We start from the raw sequence: 21,102 nt of genomic DNA on the forward strand, positions 1-21,102 counted from the left end.
GAGCAGCAACCAGCACAAAATTTCTGATCTAGAATCTTATCTTGCCATTCGGATGTCCTATCTCTTTCAGTTCAGTTCAGTCGCTCAGTCGTGTCCGACTCTTTGTGACCCCATGAATCGCAGCATGCCAGGCCTCCCTGTCCATTACCAATTCCCGGAGTTCACTCAGACTCACGTCCATCGAGTCCGTGATGCCATCCAGCGATCTCATCCTCTGTCGTCCCCTTCTCCTCCTGCCCCCAATCCCTCCCAGCATCAGAGTCTTTTCCAGTGAGTCAACTCTTCCCATAAGGTGGCCAAAGTACTGGAGCTTCAGCTTTAGCATCATTCCTTCCAAAGAACACCCAGGACTGATCTCCTTTAGAATGGGCTGGTTGGATCTCCTTGCAGTCCAAGGAACTCTCAAGAGTCTTCTTCAACACCACAGTTCCAACGCATCAATTATTTGGCTCTCAGCTTTCTTCACAGTCCAACTCTCACATCCATACATGACCACGGGAAAAACCATAGCCTTGACTAGATGGACCTTTGTTGACAAAGTAATATTTCTCCTTAGTCTTCTTTTAACCTGGGCTAGGCCCTTGGTATTTTTATCTCTTTTGTTGTGTTGATTTTTAAAGGACCCCTTCCCTCTCTTCCTCTCTTCCTTGAAGTGAAGTTGCTCAATCGTATCTGACTCTGTGACCCCATGGACTGTAGTCCACCAGGCTCCTCTGTCCTTGGGATTTTCCAGGCAAGAATACTGGAGTGGGTTGCCGTTTCCATCTCCAGGGGATCTTCCCGACTCAGGGATCGAACCCGAGTTTCTTGCACTGCAGGCAGACTCTTTACCATCTGAGCCACCAGGAAAGCCCTCCCTTCCTTGAAATACAGCAGTTATTTTGTAGAATACCCGTTATTTGGGGGGTTTTCTGGTCTTTTTTCTAATTATTAGACTCAGGCCATGTACTTTGGGCAGGTGTGCAATAGAAGTGATGTTGTGTCCTTCTCAATGTCATAGATGGCAGTACACGATGCCATCTTGGTCCCATGGTTAAGGTGGTATTTGCCATATTTCTTCATGGTAAAGTAGGAAAATTTTTTGACTATAAAAACATCCCATTTTTTAATCATATTTTTACCACCTATTGATGCTGAAGGGAGAAGGGAGAAGTAATATCAACACGAATAGAATTGCTGAAGGTCCCTCAGTCTGGCACGTAGGGACCAATTCTCTTATTTTTGATGGCAATGACTGACATCTTCTCTGTGGTTGCTGCCAAAAAGGGAGAGAATTGTTTAACGCATCTGTGCCAACAGGTAGGTAGAATTTATCCAGCATGGCACAGAGGGAGAGCTAAGGTCAAGACCCAGAGACCAGTCTGGCCAACTCCCAGAGTCCTTTTCCATGCCTCCTCACGGGGACAAACTGAGAGGAGGAAATAACATATTATGTGTTACAAAATGCAATGCTTGGAAAAAAGAGCAAGAAAAAGAAAGGAGCGAACAATGAAAGGAAAAGACACTGTGACCTCATCTTCGCAAAACCGGGAGTGGATCATTGTGGCCAGGGTACAGTGCTGAGCCCGAGGCCTGCAAACATGGGACCGACCCCACCCCTCGACTGTTGGCTAAAACTTGCCAAGGGCTTTGCAGGTCCCCAGACCCATTTCATGAGGCTTAGCAGAAATTGGCAAGCCTTGCTCAAATAGTGAAATAATGAAACATGGATCATTAAACCCTAATAGGTGTAGCCAGGATTCATCATCTTTCATTTCTAGAAGGAAGAAAAAAAAAAACCCCAAAAAACTCAAACATGGTGATTTATTAGGAGAAAGCCTGCCATGAGTCCACATACTAAAGACAGTTATTGCCTGCGTTTGTGTCCGACGTCGCTGCCTATGGAACAGGTTACTGCTTAGAGAGGTGCTAGAGGGAAGAATCAGATTTGTACTCAGAAGACCCAAGTTCCCGGGCTACTCTGGTCAGTGTTTTGATGCTTTGATTTCTTTATCCGCAAAAAGGCAATAACCCCACCAATCTCACTGGCTTGTTGCAAGGAACTGTTATGATAGTGTACATGTGAAAGTCCATTTGAAGAACCTGAAGTGCTGAATCAGGGCGCTATGGCACGTGTTAGAAACATGTCTAGACAGAGCTGTGGTTCTGAGCAGCTTGCTCTGAGTGGGTTTGCCTCTTAGCAGAAAATTACAGGTTGTAGGAATCATTTTAGAAATGCTATAACTCTACATGCAACCCATGACTACTGCTACATCTGTTATACACTTTCTTCCTAGGTAAATAAGAGAGCCAGTATAAGGCAGCGCATCGACCAACGCAGTCCCCACAATAATGTATTCTACAGTATCCTCGTTATTGACAAAGTGCAGAAGGAAGACCAAGGGCTTTACACTTGTCGTGTGAGAAGCGGGCTATCACTCAAGTCTGTTAACGCCTCGGTGCATATATATGGTAAGCAACCCTTCGCTGCTTTCTAGTCACTGCAGATTTGGGGTAGGGGGAGGTACAGTTCTATAAATCATGTAAATTTTCTTTTGGAAAGGAGGTAGCCTGTCATGAAAAAATACAACTTTATCTCCCTTCACCCCCTGCCCAAGTGCAAATCACATTAGGTGTTCTTCAACTGGAATACTTTTGCACTGAGTCAAGTATCTTTCCCTTACAAATTTATTGTGGATAATAAGTCAGTCAGATCATATTAGAACCTATAAAGTGATTTGTTCAGTGTTGCATTGGGCTCCCCTGGTGGCTCAGGCAGTAAAGAATCTGCCTGCAATTCAGGAGACCCAAGTTCAATCCCTGGGTCAGGAAGATCACATGGAGAAGGGAATAGCAACCCTTTCCGATATTCTTGCCTGGAGAATCCCATGGAGAGAGGAGCCTGGCGGGCTGCAGTCCAAGTATTGCAGTCCATGGGGTTGCAAAGAGCTGGACACAACTGAGTGACTTTACTTCACTTTACATGAACAAAACAGAAAAATACAATCATTTATACCTTTAACTTCTGGAAGAAATTTCTGAGATCATACTGATTTGGAGAAAAATACGCTGTGATAAATTACTTAGAACAGATGTCCTTTTATCCCTGATTTTATTCCCATGAAATCCTGATATTATTGTTTAATTCCAATAGGCAAATTCTGTCAAGAAAATACTTTAACCTCTTCAGAAGTCTTAAAAACCTAATTTTATTTCTGCCATTGAAAAGATAACCTTGTAAGGAGCAGAAGCTGGAGGACAGTTCTACCAATGCCTTTGATCTTCTTTCGACTTGCTCCAGTTGATGTTTTATATCAAGTTAGTTGTTCTAGAGCACATGGAACAACTTTCTCCCACGGCACTCATATTGGCCAGGTTGTTTTTTTTTTAGAAGTAACTTTATATGTTTTTGTTATAATATAGATGTGTAAGGTGTATCTGTTGCCCTGCCACTGGGCTTTTATGTCCCAGGGACCATTTGATTTTGCAAATATTTCACTTGTTTGGGTACTTCTAAACAGTTTTATTCACTGATCAGTACTTGAGCATGTATGTTAGTTGCTCAGTTGTGTCTGACTCTTTGTGACCCCATAGACTGTAGCCCACCAGGCTCCTCTGTCCATGGGATTTCTCAGGCAAGGATACTGAAGTGGGTTGCCATTTCTTTCTCCAGAGGATCTTCCCAACTCAGGGATCAAACCCAGGTCTCCCAGATAGTAGGCAGCTTCTTTACCATCTGAGCCACCAGTAATTCAGTTCCATTTCCTCCCTGGTTGCACCCTCCTTGAATGGGGTTTTGGTTCGGTTTTGTTTACAGATAATCTTTTCTAATGGATTTCTCTCTTCTTTCAAAGACAAGGCATTCATCACTATGAGGCCTCAACAGCAGCGGGTGTTTGAGGTTGTAGCTGGCAAGCGGTCTTACCGGCTCTCCATGAGAGTGAAGGCGTTCCCCGCTCCAGAAGTTGCCTGGTAGGATCACAGTCATGTTCCTCGCAGCTTAAGACGTGCTTTGTCAGTAGGAAGATGCAGGAGCCTTGAGAGACTTGAATTCCTGAAAAGAAACGATATACATTTCCCAGACAACAGTGGAAGACTAGGGTCTGGGCTGATTTCTAGGCTCGGAGCAGAGTGAGTGGGAAGGGCTGATGGGGTGGACAAATAATGTAACAGGACGGAGCAAGGGTTAGGGTGTTTTGAGTGCTCATGGCGGTTTAGTCATTCACTCCCAGCGACTAAATTTCTGCCTCTCTAAACCTTCCTATGATGTCAACCTCCTCTGAATGGAGTATGTTGAGCAATGATTAGGAAGGATCTTGAGGATGTAACATGCTCTATTAACCCTGAAGAAGTGGGCCCTTGTGATGAGGATAATAATTCTCTTATAATCGGAAAATAATTCTTTTAGGTACAGCTGGGCTGAAAGTTCCAGTCTTGTTTTAAAATTAAACATTAATAGAGACAAGACTGATTTGGTGGCAGGGGTACACCCATGGCCCTACTTGAACTAATTAAAAGGTTTTCTGGCTGGAAGTTTGCATATTCAGAAACGATTTAAGCAACTTTTTTTTTTTTTTAATGCGAACCCAACACCTGATGTAAAACAATGTAATCTGTTGATAATCTGCAATCATTTTGTGAAATCATTTCTAAATGCCAGGATCTTTGGCCCAAGCCATTGCATTCCAAAGAGTATAGTACACAACTGATTAGGAAAACAACCCACACAATATAGAATCTCAACCAGAGCTTGTTTTGCTTTCAATATCAAATGGGTGTAGCATTTTAGTTTTCCTCTGCATCGTTAATAGGGCATTAAAGAGAAAATGAGACTTTGTGCTATGTCCCTTCTTGTCGTTGCAGTAGAAGAGAGGTTTTGTTTCATAATATTTAAAAAGTTTAATAGTAAATTTCCTATGAATGTGTGTTATTCCAATAGAAATACACACTCCACTCTAGGAAGTACATAGTCCTCTGTTCAACACTGCTAACTTCTCCAGTAGCTAAGTAGCAAAGACCTAAAACAGACAAACAAAAAAACCCAATTTTGAAAGTAATGACTTGTTCATAAGAAATAATTTAAAGTAATACTAAAATGGGATTTATAACCACAGCAAAATGCGTGGTTTAAAATCACACATTTTGCTGCTTTGGAAATGAGACCTACTGGGAATTAGAATTTGTTTGCATGCCTATGAACCAGTGCCACTGCTAACATTACAGCTTTATGCAGAACACAGTAAATTCCTACTTGTTGTTTGGTCACTCAGTCATATCTGACTCTGTGACCCCATGGACTGTAGCCCACCAGCTTCCTCTGTCCATGGGATTCCCCAGGCAAGAATACTGGAGTGGGTTGCCATTTCCTTCTCCAGGGGATCTTCCCGACCCAGGGATCCAACCTGCATCTCCTGCACTGACAGGCAGATTCTTTACCACTGAGCCACCAGGGAAGCCCATGAAAAATGCCCGCTGAAAGAACTGTGCCACTTAATGGAATCACAGAGTTTTACAGTTAAGAGATCTTTGAGAAACTTGGAGAAACTGAGAATCAATGACTTAGTCAAGTTCACGGCATACAGTGGCAGAGCCGGGGTGAGCCTTCTAGCCCGACTCTCGTTTCTGTATGTAATTGAGTGATATCTAGGCATTGAGTCTGTCTTTAAAGTTTAAAAAAAATTATTTTTAAGTTTATACCTTTTGTTTGTGAGTTTTGTGCCTTAATCTTTCCCAGAGGAAAGAACCTTGATAATCTTGATTTCACTATAGCTTATGAAAGGGACAACTGGTGTGACCATTTATATAACTAATAAGAACTCCACATGAGGCCACAATGGGAAAGTCTATTTTTGTTTTTATCTGGAGAAGTGATCTAGTTGATCTGACTTACAATGACCCTTGTATTGCGATGGAGCCTCATGGAGAACTCTGAAAAAATATCTCAGATGGAATCAGCCTGTGCTTCTGGGTTAATACTTAAGTCACAGTAGCAAGCAGCATCCATGTGGGTACATTAAATCATCGCTTGTCTTTCTTCCCTCAGCTTACTTCTTCCTCTTTGCCAATCAACAAAGCATTGCTTCCCGATCTAAAATTCCCCCACTGGGCTTTACTAAGTCAGTGTCTAAATGTTTTAAGTGGCTGTTGAGGAATCCAGGGCTCTAGATGTCTAAACTGGAGCTCACATCCTTACATGGCAATGTTAACGTGTTATCTAAGAGGTGGTATGAAATAACTTACTGATCCTGTGCTTAACCACAGGTTAAAAGATGGGTCACTGGCCACTGAGAAGTCTGCCCGCTATTTGATTTGTGGCTATTCATTGATTATCAAAGATGTGACTCCCGAAGATGCAGGGGACTACACAATCTTGCTGGGTGTAAAGCAGGCAAATGTGTTCAAAAACTTCACTGTCACTCTGATTGTCAATGGTAAGTTCACCGTTCAAACTTTTCAAACTTTTCTTGTGGTTCTGGTGGAGGTGAAATTAGTGACAATTTGTGTCAAAAGCCAGTAAATAAAATAGATAATGAATAAGAACCTGCTGTCTATAATAGGGAACCCTATTTGGTGCTCTGTGCTGACCTAAATGGGAAGGAAATCCAGAAAAGGGGGGGTATATATATATATATATATATATATATATATATATATACACATATACATATAGCTGATTCACTTTGCTGTACAGTAGAAACTAACATAACATTATAAAGCAACTGTACTCTAATAATTGATTTTTAAAGTCAGTATAAGAAAATTAAAAATTTTTCAATTGTTTTAAAAACCACTATGCCCCCATCCCAACTATTTCATGGTTGCTTCTTATCTCACGTAGCAATGTGATTTTTTTTTAAATCATTGTGATCAGAACGTACGTACCATGGAATCAAAACTCATCTATTGCTTTTCAATTGACATTAAGATGACAGTTACACAGGTTTGGTTTTCATCCATGTTTGTCTCCTTGACATCAAAGCCAGCTGGAACGTGGTCCTTGGTGTTGTGGTCCAGTCGTTAGACCAGTTCTCCACCTCTGTCCTGTTCTCTGCTTTCAGTGAAACCCCAGATTTACGAAAAGGCTGTATCATCATTCCCGGATCCGATCTTGTACCCACTGGGCAGCAGACAGATCCTGACCTGCACCATTTACGGAGTCCCCATGCCTGCCATCACGTGGTTCTGGCACCCCTGTACCCATAATCACTCCAACGCAAGGTAGGCACAGTTTGTTTCTCAAATGACTTTCGAATGCTCTTCAACATCTGGACTCCAGGGTCTTTCACGGCCACAGATGGGAGTCGGCACTTGGGATGTGCGGTCCACAGCAGGCAAGGCTTCCCCTGCCCTGGGAAAAGGTAGGCATTCTACCTACGCTTCTTCCTTACCGTGGCTAACCATGTCATAATTCTAATAGTTCTAGACTGGGAGCACAGGGACAGAATGAGGGTCCCCCTCTGAGCCACTCTTTGGAACTCGTGTTGGAACTCCCATCTCTTGTTTTCCAACCGGGCACCCCCAGACTTCGGCTCCATCACTACATCAGTTACTGGTCCCCCCGTTTAGCACTCCAAAAACATCGAGCATGACATCAGATCTTCCCACCACTGGTGATCATTGCCTTGCCTAGGCTCTGTGTGTGCTCTTACACTTGTTGGAGTGACCTTCCACATGCTTTCTGCCCCCCTGAGAGGTCCATCTTTATCTTCCCAGGCTCATCAGTGGGGTCACCTTCTCCACAAACCTTCCTGACTTTCTCAGACTCTTTCCTCCCTCCTCAGTATGAACAGCTGTTTGCTGACACCACTGTTACATCACAAGGTGTGGGTACACTTGTCTTCTCTGAGCTATGAGCTGATTCAGCATCCTGTCTGAATACACAGATGCTCGGGGTGTGTTTGCAGTGTTTCCTTGCTTCCTGTTGATGACCGAGCCCTGTTTGCTGTTTTCCATTACTATTGAGCCTAGGGGATTGATACCTGATAGTTCATGGGAGCGAATTTGAAGGTACACAAATAGAATTGATGGGTGCAGTAGTCAGATAGTAGTGAGACTGCTCAACAATTAGCATTAGGCCAAAATGTTTCCTTTATTGCTTTTCGTCCCACTGTAGAGTGGTTGGGAGAGTTGCTATTATTTTTTTTAATTAGCTTGATAAATAAACACAATATAATTCTAGCATGAACAGAAGAGGCTATTTGGATTTCTAGATACTTCCTGCAATTTCAGCCTGTCTTCATCTCGTGTTTCAATCTTTTAAGGCATATTATCCTGATTGTGAAAGTTCCTGGGTGAGTGTGTAATTCCTGAGAAGTGGCTGTTTTCACACATCTGATTTCTTATATGGGTGAATCCTTTGCTAAGAATAGAAATATGGGAACTCACAGATCTGGAATACCTTCTCTACCACTGTGATTATTTAACCCCAGAGAAAGTAAAATATACTGAGATTTTATTATTTTGCTGATTTGGAAATAGACATCCATATTTATGGACTCTTTCAGGCCTTGATGTTTGTGCTAACCTAACTTGCAACTGGGGCTTCCCAGGTAGCTTAGTGCTAAAGAATCTGCCTGCCCATGCAGGTGTCTCAGGTTTGATCCCTGGGTTGGGAAGACCCCCTGGAGAAGGAAATAGCAACCCACTCAGGTATTTTTACCTGGGAAATCCCATGGACAGAGGAGCCCGGTGGGCTACAGTCCATAGAGTTGCAAAGAGTTGGACACAACTTAGCAACTAAACAATAACTATTTGCAAATGCATTTAGAATAACTAACTTAAGCTTTTAGTTTTGGATAAATGTATAGAGTTGAATTGTTATAGAATAACATAGCCTTTTAAGAATATTCTTATTGTGATCTGACAATAGCAAATCTAACATTTCATTTCTATTCAGGATTAGAGCTAATGACTGTGTTAGAAAATAAGAATTATGAGTGACAGAACGTAATATTATAAAGTTAAGTTTGAATAATGCTAACAAAATATGGTTTTGGGAATTAGGTCAGCTGAAGTGAAACTTTATAAACATTACCTTTTTTTCCCAGTTCCTCTGTGGTAAGGAGGATCCTTCTCCCATTTTACGAAGTATGCTTGCCAAAGCCTAGAAAGATATCTTATTCCTCTTGGAACTCTCTCAAAGATTGAGAGCAGTACCTTAAATCTTCCGTAAATGTTTGATGGCCATCTGACATATTCTTTTAATGCTAAAGGCTTTCTTTTCTTTCTTTCTGCCTATCAGAAGACAGATCACAAATGCAAGTTTTCACTCTTTTAGTGATGATTCACTTACAAATAAATTGGTGCTTGAAATGCAGGAAATGTGCATATCCTTAAGAGCTTCTCATTTTTTAAGTCAGTAGGCTGAGTAGCTTACCTGTGTCAGGTCCAACTTGGATGCTTGATGGTTGAATCAATGCATTTAATGTAGAGATACTTCAGAAAGATACACGGGACCTTTGTACACTAGAGAGCAAATAGAAAAACTTGATTTCACCCTGCAGAGAGATCAGAGCTCACACTGACAGACAAGCCCTCTTTTACTACTAAAATTTTTCAAGTATGTCTTTATATGAACTATTTTTATGTACTTAGATTCACTTGCAGGCAGGAATTTTAGATAGTGACATTCGAATAATGGGTGTTCTAGTGTATGGATTGTAAAAATCTTAACTTATTCTGGGTTACACAGTACATATTTGCAGAATGTTATCTGTGCATCTTTGTCAAAAGAGATTACATGATTAATATATACATATTACTCTTGAATATGTAGAATAATTCTTGGTATTTAATTTTTAGGTTCTAGTTAAGAGATATATCTATCTATGGACCACACCAAAGCATTAGTTTTGAGGTCAGAATGTGTTTAAGTACCTCAAAACTATTCATTGGTTTAAAGTGGCCAACTGGTTAATGAGTCTAAAAAGATTCAGACTTACTGTATAGTTTCCTGGAGGCCAATAAATATATTTTAAAAAATGATTGGAACTGTTCAAGCCTTAAATAAATTTAACAAAAATTGCCTCCTTTAAAAACAATGTGGTAAGCTGCTAAGCTGTGCTCAAACTGAATGACATTGTGGTTGTTGATTGACCTAGAATTTGTCCTAAGACGTTAAGAATAGGGGAAAGTAGTTACTTTTAAACTCACATACATAATAAGCTGTGGGAAAATACAGTAGAATCTTCCCCGCCTTTTAATTCTCTGCATATCTTGATAGTAAAGTAGTAGAAGAAGCAGACTGTTTTGAATTTTTAAAAACATTGTTATTATTGTGTGTGTTTAGCCGCTAAGTTGTGTCTGACTCTTTGCAACCCCATGGACTGTAACCCCCAGGCTCCCTGGTCCATGGAATTTTCCAGGCAAGAATAGTGGAGTGGTTAGCCATTTCCTTCTCCAAGGGATCTTCCCAACCCAGGGATTGAACCCATGGCTCGGGCCACATCTCCTTCATTGCAGGCAGATTTTTCTACTGTAATACCAAATGAGGTGGAATGTGGGATTTCTCTCACTTCTAGCAACTGGTGAGACTTCTAAATAGATTGTCCTAACTTGCCCCATGTCAGCCTAAGCATAAAGCAGGGAGCACTCAGAAGGGTGGTGAGCTTATAGTACTTTCCACATGTGTAGTTTACAGCTTCTGTTCATATGCAATAGAGGTGATTACATACACTTCATAGGGAGTATATAAGGCTCAAATAAGGCAGTGTGTTTGAGAAAGGTATAGAGTGCCATGGGAATCTTGCAAGGTTGTAATTATTGCTTGCATTAGGGTAAATGTCTCCAAGTAAGGCTCCAAAACTTTCAAGGAACTTGGAAAACATTTTTCTCCCTACTGGAAAGCTAGTTTCACAACCGTGAGAACTTTTACCTAATATTGCAGAGAAATGAGCACTAAGACTGTGGAAAGTGAAATGTGATTTTGCTGTGCTTTAGAAATAGAGATCTAGTAGGTCTGGGTTGCAGAATCGAGGAAAACAGAATTTATGATTTTTCAGAAGCAGAGAAGAAGAAAGCACGATAGATGAGGTAGGCAAAAGTAAGAATGAACACAAGTGTATAACAGGGGAGTTGGGGCCAGCCGCATTCATTGTTTCCCGTCATGGGAGGAAGTGGTTCTGACTTGCGGGTTGGCTGAAGCTGGGGTGGGGTACACTGGGATGTAAGAGAGCTGACTCCTGCCATTTTTTTAGAACTTCACCCCCCCACACATACACCCTCCAACCCGGGTTGTAAAGAACTAAGTAGAACTATTAACCACCCACAAGGTGAGCTGGTTGCAATCTCACGGTCCTTGGTGAGCTCTGTCACAGTGCTGGTCCAGTCTCAAAGGAAAATTGCTCAGATAAGGCCGCCTCCTCCATGGAGGATGCTCTGTAAAGGAACAATATGGGGCTGTTTGGAAGGGGCCTCTCTGTGGGGAATGGGGAGGATGAATTTGAGGAAGCCAGGAGAAATTGGAGAAGGGCAATCGGGTTCTTTTCAGTCCTGGGTGTTCTTTGGAAGGACTGATGCTGAAGCTGAAACTCCAGTACTTTGGCCACCTCATGCAAAGAGTTGACTCATTGGAAAAGACTCTGATGCTGGGAGGGATTGGGGGCAGGAGGAGAAGGGGACGACAGAGGATGAGATCGCTGGATGGCATCACTGACTCGATGGACATAAGTCTGAGTGAACTCTGGGAGTTGGTGATGGACAGGGAGGCCTGGCTTGCTGCGATTCATGGGGTCGCAAAGAGTCAGACACGACTGAGTGACTGAACTGAACTGAATCTGGTTCTTTAATGTAAGCAGGTTCAAGGCCAGCAGCCTTTAAGGATGGCAGTTTGGGTTTTAGAACAGACATTCTTTAGACCAGAGGCTACTGTAATTCTCTCCTTCTTAGCATCACAAATTATCATTTCCAAGTCATCAACAACACTAATAGATTATAATAGAGTTGCAACACATCTGTGTCATCATGCTTTGATGGAAAATGTTAGGTATATTGGGTTCTTGTGAAAGTCTCGTTTCCTTCACCAGCTATCTGTGACTCATAAAAATCTGTAGAGAGAAATCTGATACACTGTGTTGACATTACCTATATCTTACAATGCATCGTGCACATGGTTCGTATTCAGTCTAGATAGACTTTCCACATCTACTGATACCAATTGAGCAAAACAAAGATACATACATTTTGTGCTTAAAATTTAATGATGTAAAGTCAAACCCACTGGGTGATTCTGTATCCTCTGTCTATATATGTACCTGCAGCGTCTCTTTGCCACAGTCTTGGGCATGGAGACCTGGGAATGAAGGAAGTGGGTTCTATTCTTGGCCCTGTCCCTGACTTCTGTGTGACCTTGGCCAGTTATTTAATCTGGGCTCCAGTTTCCCCTTCTGTGAATGGTAACTGCCCTGCTTCCCCTTTCCTATAATACCCAGTGAGTTAACGAGTGAAGTGAGACAACCACTTAAAATGACGTTTTCTTTTTTCTGAAGAGCTTGAAATAATTTCCTAGTGGTTGCGCACTGTTTCCCTTCCACTTCTTACAAATTATAAAGCCATTGGACCTCAGGATTAACTCTGAAGGTCAGGGCCAAATGCACAAAAACAACAACAACAACAACAACTTACCAATGCAGAGCGGTTGTTAAGAAAAGTCTTACATGTAATGGTGTATGCCGTGGTGCAGAATTGACGCAGTAATTATAATGTTGATAATCACTCATTAAGGAAAACAATGTAGCAACTCCTCCACTGCCGCTATTTTCCTCTGTCAGTCCTGTCCAGCCCATACAGACCAAGGCATTGGCGTTCTTCGCCCAGTTAGCCCTAAAACCTTGCTTGTTCCATTTGGCCTTTTGCCAGTGCAGTCTTTCAGAACACATGCAGTGTAACGGGATTCTCATCTTGTGGAAGGTGCCATGGGTAGAGTATTCTTTATTGCTTTCTTAGTTAGAATGGTGGGTTTGCTAAGAAAACCTAATAGACATCCATGGAATCTCAAGGAACTACTTCCAAAGGTTTAAAGCAAATCAAATTTGGAGTCTCAAATAATTCTGTGTTTAGGTGTTTGATAGAAAATATGGGGTTGGCCAAAAAGTTTGCTTGGGTTTTCCATAAGATATTACGGAAAAATCCAAACTTTAAAAAAATTTATTTTAAAATTGGAGGATTATTACTTTACAATATTGTGCTAGTTTCCACCATACATGAGTATGAATCATGTGTCCCCACCATCCTGAATCCCCCTCTCACCTCCCTCCCCACCCTACCCATCCAGGTCCAAACAAACATTTTGCCCAGCCCAAAAGTGTTCCCTGTAACACAGCATTGTTCAGACGGCTAAGAATCTGCCTGAAATGCAGGAGCCCCGGGTTTAATCCCTGGGTCAGGAAGATCCTCTGAAGAAGGGCGTGGCAACCCACTCCAGTATTCTTGCCTAGAAAATCCCATGGACAGAGGAGCCTGGTGGCCTACAGTCCATGGAGGTTGCAAAGTGTTGGACACAACTGAATGACTGACACACACATTGTAAATCAACTCTACTTCAATTTTTTAAAAAAGAAAGGGAATTATATTCCCTGCCACAAGGTTTGACATTCCATTTCTGAAACACTCTTGCAGGGGCAGTGAGGGGGAGTGTTTTGTGGGGGAGAGGAGACGGGGTTGGCCTACAAAATACGGAGGCAGAGGCCTCTAGGAACTCTGAGAAGTTGCCTAATTGCATTTCTCTATTGTTTACATCACCAAATTGGCAGAGAAAGGAAGGCCTGAATCATTAAGGATGTATTAGGTCTGGATCATTTGGGAGAAGCAGTTTTGTGCACCAGTGGGGTATGTAAAATTAACAGGGCAAAAACAAAACAATCATTAATGGTAGTTAATGAGAAATATATTCAAGGACCCAAATTTAATTGACTACCAGCATGGCTGTCTATTCTTTTTATGCTGAAACAATTTTACATCCCATATCTGATTTTTCTAGCTACCAAATACAAGTTTTACTGGTTTCAGCACTGGAAAAGCCAGCCTCTCCTGAGGCTAGATGTAGGTCAATGTCAGAGAGAAGCTGTAATTTAAGATGACCTTGTCTTTTGGAAATTTGATCACATACTTCATGCTTTAATATTTATCACACTGCTTCTAAGTATACAATTTGTACCCACATCTCATGTGGGTATACCTAGACAGACTCAAATCAGACAGGCTCCAGAGAATTTTAACTTGGTACATGCAAAACCTCAAATCAAAACAAGGACTTAAAAGATGACCACTTCACCCAAGCCCACCTGATTAGGACTTTGAGCTTTAACAACATTAGGGTAAATCTGGCCACTCCCAAGAAGCTTTCATCACAAGCCAAAACGTCACTTGGGAAACGTCTTGCCTTCTGTTATATAATGATGGGATAAGGAAGTCCTTGCCACCCGTGTGAGTCTTCCAACAACAGCCTTTATTAATATTTCATGCAGAGATCTGAAAACAGAGCGAGCTCATTTGCCAGTGCCTTTTTGCCACTTTCCTACCCTTTGTGAGATTTTCCTCATTCCCCACTCTTCCTAGGCATACAGGGAGTCCGATGAATAATTGTTGCTAATGAATTAACTGTCTCCTGTAATTCCTATCAAACGTTCCATTGTGTGTTTAAATTGAACCAAAAGGCTGAGTCATAGGAAGTCTTGCTGGGTGATTTTTAGAGGGATCTTTTGAGCAAAGTTCAATGTTAGCTTCCCCGGAGTAGGAAGACCAGAAGGTAGCAACCCACAATTTGGGGAGATTCCTCCAGAACACTGGCAGAACCGCCCCAATTGTCTTTGGCCCATGTTCACAGACTTTTTTTTTTTTAATTGAATGAGCATTTTCATGACCAAATCTAGAAACTCCTATCCTGACACAAGATCCTGAGATAATATGTAAACAAACCCCTTGTAAAACGTGCACCTTTCCTTGGAAAGGCACATCTTATGTATCCATGGGCTGGAGAGACTGTTTCTTGAAACATGGACCTTGGTCTGTGGTTTTCATGTATTGGGTTGGCCAATACATCTTTCCATAAGATATTATGGAAAAAGCCAAATGAACCTTTTGGCCAACCTAATAAACTTCACTGCCCTTTTAGGTGAAAAAGCAGAACCTGGTGGGCTGGACTAGAAGGAAGCATGTGATCAGTTTAGACTGGGGTCCAGGTGGTACTTTCTAATGAGCTTCAATATTCACTTCTTCATACCTTCTCTAGAATCCTCATGGGATGTTTTGTCACCTTGAATGCAGTTGACTACTTCATGATGATAGCTGTAAGAGATTGAACCAATGATCCTTTCTAGGGCCAAAGTTGTGTGCGTTCCATTCCATACATTACCCCTAATCTGTGCAACAGTTCTACACGATGGCCACAATTTCCCCATAGGGAAACTGAAGCTCAGAATTTTATCTCTCAGGTGTTTTCAGATCTGGGATAGAAGAGGCTAAGTAGGTTGGCATTTCAGAAGGTTACTGTTTGTTGGTGAGCCACGGTGGATCGGTGTGGGTTCCTAGAGGAAGGAACAGAAGTCCTCGAGGGGACAGGTTTGGGAGAGCTCTGGCCTCACTTTTTGGGTTTACTCTTGTCACCAGAGATCTCAGAGTCTACTGGGTTAAAGTTGAACTGGGGTTGGGGGAGGAAAGAAGAAAGAACTTAGCAGCCGTTGGGGGCATCTGACTCCAATCTCACAGTCTCTCTGGGAACCAGGGATGATGTGAATGAAGCTGGTTCAGGCCCCAAACCTGAAGAGGGAGTAGACCCTTTGAGGGGCAGAGACCCCACGGGGACAAGCGAGCCTACATAGGACCAACCTCAGGAGGACAGCGAATCAAGCAGGGAACTGGCATGCTCCGCGAATAGCGCTGCCGCCTCTGTGGCTTTCCCACCACGCAGGCATGTTTCATCTCCTACAGGGAAGTTCCCATTCCCTCCCATTCGTGGTTCAGGGTTAATTTTCTGGGTCAGGATTCAGCACACACTCAGCCCTCAGCAGGCCTCACGAACCTCATGGAAGACTGATTAAAGGAAATGAACGCATAAAAGGATGAGAACGCATAAGGGTTTACAGCTGATGAAAGGGGACGTGGAGGTGTGAGCCTCAGCCTCTGCGTGCCTGGATCTAGTCACTTTGAATGATTCATTCACTGAAGAGTTTAAGACATTCTAAATATCATGTGATATTGTGGACTCTTAAAAAATGGTAGAAGTGAACTTATTTACGAAACACAAATAGAGTCACGGATATAGAAACCAAACTTATGGTGACCAGTGGGGAAAGGACAGAGGAGGGATAAACTGGGAGATTGAGACTTACGTATAAACATTCATGTATATAAAATAGATAAGGACCTACTGTATGGCACAGGGAACCCTACTCAATACTGTAATGAACTATATGGGAAAAGAATCTAAAAAAGAGTAGATATGTGGATATGTATAGCTGATTCACTTTGCTGTACAGCAGAAACTAACACACTGTAAGTCAACTATACTTTAAAAAAAATTAAAGAACTTAAAATATTTTGGAGATTAAAGAGAGCTTGTTTCATAGATGAGAAACTGAAGCTTGAAGATCATTATTCTTCCCCTCATAGCTAGATGGTGGCAAGCCCAGGACTAGACCCAACTCTCAAATTTCTGTCTGCTTATTATTCCTGTTTATTCTTTTTTAGCTTATGAAAGTATGCTAGCACATTTACAGGAGACTTGGAAAATACAGAACAAAGTTAAATACATTATGATTATTTTTTAGGTAGATAAATTAAGATTTTTCATTGTAGTTTCAATATCAGACTCTCAAAAATTAATAGAATGAATAGACAGAAAAGTAGAAGGATACAGTAGACCTGAGAAGCACTATGAACCAATCCAACATAATTAAGATTTATACAATTTTAACACAACAGCAGGATGCAAGTTCTATTCAAGTTCCCATAGGTATAAAACAGGAGACACTGGCACATATTCAGGGACATAAATCAAGGTGCAAAAATTTCATGGTCTTATGATATTGAAATCATACAGAGTCTGTTATCACTGGGGAATTGTTAGAAATCACTATCAAAAGATGTTTGAAAGTAACCCACATATTTTCAAGTGTAATGTGACATTTACCAAGAGAGATTCTTTGACTTAGCCATTGAAAGCCTTGATAAAATTAAAAGACTGAAAAAAACACTGCATGTGATTGCAGAAAAGAAAGCATTTAAATGAGAAATTAATATCAAAGATACTTCAAAAACCCCATGTGTTTGGAAATGAACTGTCCACTTTTAAATGAGTGTATCTAAGAAGCCATAACAAGGAAAATTAGAAAATATTTGTAATTCCTGTTATTCTTATTTTCACCACAACATTGTATTGCATCCTGCTGAAAGGTGTTTATCATGCTCAGTCGTGTCTGACTCTGTGTGACCCCATGGACTATAGGCCGCCATGCTCCTCTGTCCATGGGATTTCCCAGGCAAAAATCCTGGAGTGGGGTGCCATTTCCTCCTCCAGGGAGGTGCTTATACTCTGGTTGACTAAACAAACCCACATGGTTTCAATGGACGGCAGTTAAGAGGGAGCACCATGGTGAGGCAGTGGCGGCGATCTGGGTCCTAAGGTGATGGGAAGTCGTGGGGGGATCAGACGGGAAGGGAGAGGACAGATCTGATAGAGGGACACAGGGGAATGATGGGGAGGGGTCGAAGAGGAGATGCTTAGAGAGTCACTGGCTGGCTCACCAGGACGAGGTAAAATGAAAATCTGGAAAGGGAGGTTTGGACCCAACCTAGGTCTTCTTGAATGGAGGCTAAAACTTTGCCAGCCAGTCATTCTGCTCCAGCTCGCCTTCCCTGGCTGCCACCCAGGTGTCCTGCTCTTTGGTAACCTCCCGCCCCCCATGGCACTTACAGAATGATGAGCTTGTACAGACTCAGCGTCGGGGCGGCGGGGTCGCACTCCCGTCCTTAGCCCATGTCATGCACGTTACGGCTCCAGAGCTCACCTTCCATGTCTGAAGATCAAAGTCTTAGGTTTGCACTCAGGCCTTTTAGAAAGTTGTGTGGCTGCTTATTATCCCTTTTTCTTAGGCCTTCCATGGTCCACATGCCTTGTCCTCATCACTGAAAACATGTGAGATAATCACAGATTGCTACCTCATTGAGAAATCCTCTTTCGTGAGTGTGAAAGTCTTTGGATAAGTGAGGTGAGGGAAAGAGAAATGGTATTTAGAATCTACTTACAGCCAAATGGAAGATTATGGTCAGTAGACTGTATGGCCTGGGTTTTTTTTTTTTTTTTTTCCTTATTATTGAAACTTATTAAGCACCTAACTTTGGCCACTTGATGCGAAGAGCTGACTCATTGGAAAAGACCCTGATGCTGGGAAAGATTGAGGACAGGAGGAGAAGGGGGCAGCAGAGGATGAGATGGTTGGATGGCGTCACCGAGTCAACGGACATGAATCTGAGCAAACTCCAGGAGATAGTGAAGGACAGGGAGGCCTAGCATGCTGCAGTCCATAGGGTTGCAAAGAGTCAGACACGACTTAGCAACTGAAAAACAAAGAGTAAGTGCTTTATATGTACTGGCTCTCATTTAACTCTTACAGAACTTCTATGAGACAAGGACTGTAGTTACTACCATTTCAGAGATGAGGCCCAGAGAGTTCCAAGGATCTCGTTGGGAAGCCAGTCCTGGCTGATATGCCAGAGACTGCAGACGAGTGGCCTTCTAGCACATCACCATCCATGCACTTCATCTGTCATTATGCACAACCATGTAGACATTAAAATGAATATTTTTTGCTCAAAAAACTCATGACCCAGAAAGCAAGTATGTTTTGAAAAGCCTGTGTTATGACATCAAGAACAATTTTAAAAGGCATGAGAAGGCAGAAAGGCAGTGTAGCCCAGAGTTGAAGGTCATGGGCTCTGGAGTCTACACATCCTGGCTCCTACCACCTGCTGGCTGTGTGATTCTGGGCAAAGTGAACCACCTCTCTGGGTCCAAGTTTCCTGACATCCTAAGGTTGTTTAGGGGGATTAAATGAGATAAAATGCATAAAAGTACTTAGTTAGCCCAGTAGTGGGGCTTCCCAGGTGGCACTAGTGGTAAAGAACCTGCCTGCCGATGAAGGAGACATAAGAGATACAGGTTTGATCCCTGGGTCGGGAAGTTCCCCTGGACAACCCACTCCAGTATTCTTGCCTGGAGAATCCCATGGACAGAGGAGCCAGGCAGGCTGTGGTCCATAGGGTTGCAAAGAGTTGGACATGACTGAAGCAATTTAGCCTGCATGCGCAGTCCAATAGTACTTAGCCCAAATCTGTTTGCTTATAGTTGTTTTTGGTTGCTCTGGGGCCACCCACTGCAAAGCTACTTCCCTCTCTAGCATCAGATACACAGAAGTGTCCAGCGAATGCTGACAATCTGACAAAACAGTCCCTGACATTGGGTTCATGTTCCCCCACAAAACATGCTTGCATCTTTGGACAGGTCTTCTAACCATGGTGATTTACTCCAAAGAAATTAATTTGTAAGATGCTCGGTGCAATGCCTGGTACACAGCAGACAGGTCGTTCATGTTAGCGGTGATTATCTGACCAGACTGAGGGCTGCTTAAGAGCAGGGTCTAGGTCTTACTTATCATCATAACCTTAGGGCTTAGCCCAGCTACCTGGGGACCAGCAGAAGAGCACAGTGTCTCTCACTGAGTGAAGACCCAACAAGAAGAGCCAGTCTTCTTGGCCTAACAAGAGCAGACTAGACATGGACTCAACCTCACATGGGTGTCAACTCAGCCATCCATCACTCACCTCAGACATGCTGAGAAAGGGCACTGCTGACCCTCCAGTGACCTCACACATCCCCCTCAACCTAGCGCCGTGTTGGGCTGTCCACTCCCAAGGAGGAGCATTAATGACCCAGGACAGACTCACCATAATGGGATCTGCATCTGACAAGCAAATAGTGTTGGAGAGTTTCTACGCAAACAATGATGCTGACATGTGCAGAAGCACTTTCTAGGCTAATAGAAGATAAGTAGCCAGCAGCTAATAACTACTAGCACCATTTGATTCAATAAAAATTAATTTGTTCACATATAGTCCATTTAAGGCAATGGCACCCGACTCCAGTACTCTTGCCTGGAAAGTCCCATGGACGGAAGAGCCTGGTGGGCTGCGGTCCATGGGGTCGCTAGGAGTCGGATGCGACTGAGTGGCTTCACTTTCACTTTTCACTTTCACACATTGGAGAAGGAAATGGCAACCCACTCCAGTGTTCTTGCCTGGAGAATCGCAGGGACAGGGGAGCCTGGTGGGCTGCCATCTATGGGGTCACGCAGAGTCGGACACGACTGAAGCGGCTTAGCAGCAGCAGCAGCAGCCCATTTAAGAAGTAGAATCATGTCCTCCGAAAGAAGCACAAGATTTAGTTCCTTCTGTTATTAAGGACACGGCTATTGAAAAGTCAAATGCGTGGAAAAGTGTCAGAAGACAACTGAACACAAGCCAGGATATGTCCAGAGCCTACGTGCTGTGGTAGGCTGGACAGGATGTGGGGCAATGAGGGTTTGAAGAGCTGAGGCAGAATCACCAGTGCAGCCGGGTCTAGGATATTACAACTCCTCTAGTCAGTTCAGTCACTCAGTCATGTCTGACTCTTTGCGACCCCAGGGACTGCATGGGGACGGCATGGTCCAAGCTTCCGTGTCCACCACCAACTCCTGTAGCTTGCTCAAATCCATGTCCATCCAACCATCTCATTCTCTGTTGCCCCCTTCTCTTCCTAACTTCAATCTTTCCCAGCATCAGGGTCTTTTCTAATGAGTCAGTTCTTTGCATCAGATGGCCAAAGTATTGGAGTTTCAGCTTCATCATCAGTCCTTCCAATGAATATTCTGGACTAATTCCCTTTAGGATGTACTGGGTTGATCTCCTTGCAGTCCAACGGACTCTCAAGAGTCTTCTCCAACACCACAATTCAAAAGCATCAATTCTTCAGCACTCAGCTTTCCTTATAGTCCAACTCTCACATCCATACATGACTACTGGAAAAACTATAGCTTTGACTAGACAGACCTTTGTCAGCAAAATAATGTCTTTGCTTTTTAATATGCTGTC

General features: G+C 42.7%; 1 protein-coding gene across 1 annotated transcript in view; it reads left to right on the forward strand.

Moving 5' to 3' along the window:
• Nucleotides 1-21,102, forward strand: part of FLT1 (fms related receptor tyrosine kinase 1) — a 206,570-nt gene that overhangs the window by 69,672 nt on the left and 115,796 nt on the right. Inside the window, exons 7-10 of the mRNA XM_068984312.1 lie at nucleotides 2,277-2,451; nucleotides 3,834-3,951; nucleotides 6,241-6,410; nucleotides 7,038-7,197. Coding sequence (XP_068840413.1) covers nucleotides 2,277-2,451; nucleotides 3,834-3,951; nucleotides 6,241-6,410; nucleotides 7,038-7,197 — 623 coding nt within the window. The remainder of the gene's footprint in view (nucleotides 1-2,276; nucleotides 2,452-3,833; nucleotides 3,952-6,240; nucleotides 6,411-7,037; nucleotides 7,198-21,102) is intronic.

This window comes from Capricornis sumatraensis, chromosome 12, assembly GCF_032405125.1.
Source record: "Capricornis sumatraensis isolate serow.1 chromosome 12, serow.2, whole genome shotgun sequence".
In the NCBI taxonomy this organism is placed as follows: Eukaryota; Metazoa; Chordata; class Mammalia; order Artiodactyla; family Bovidae; genus Capricornis; species Capricornis sumatraensis.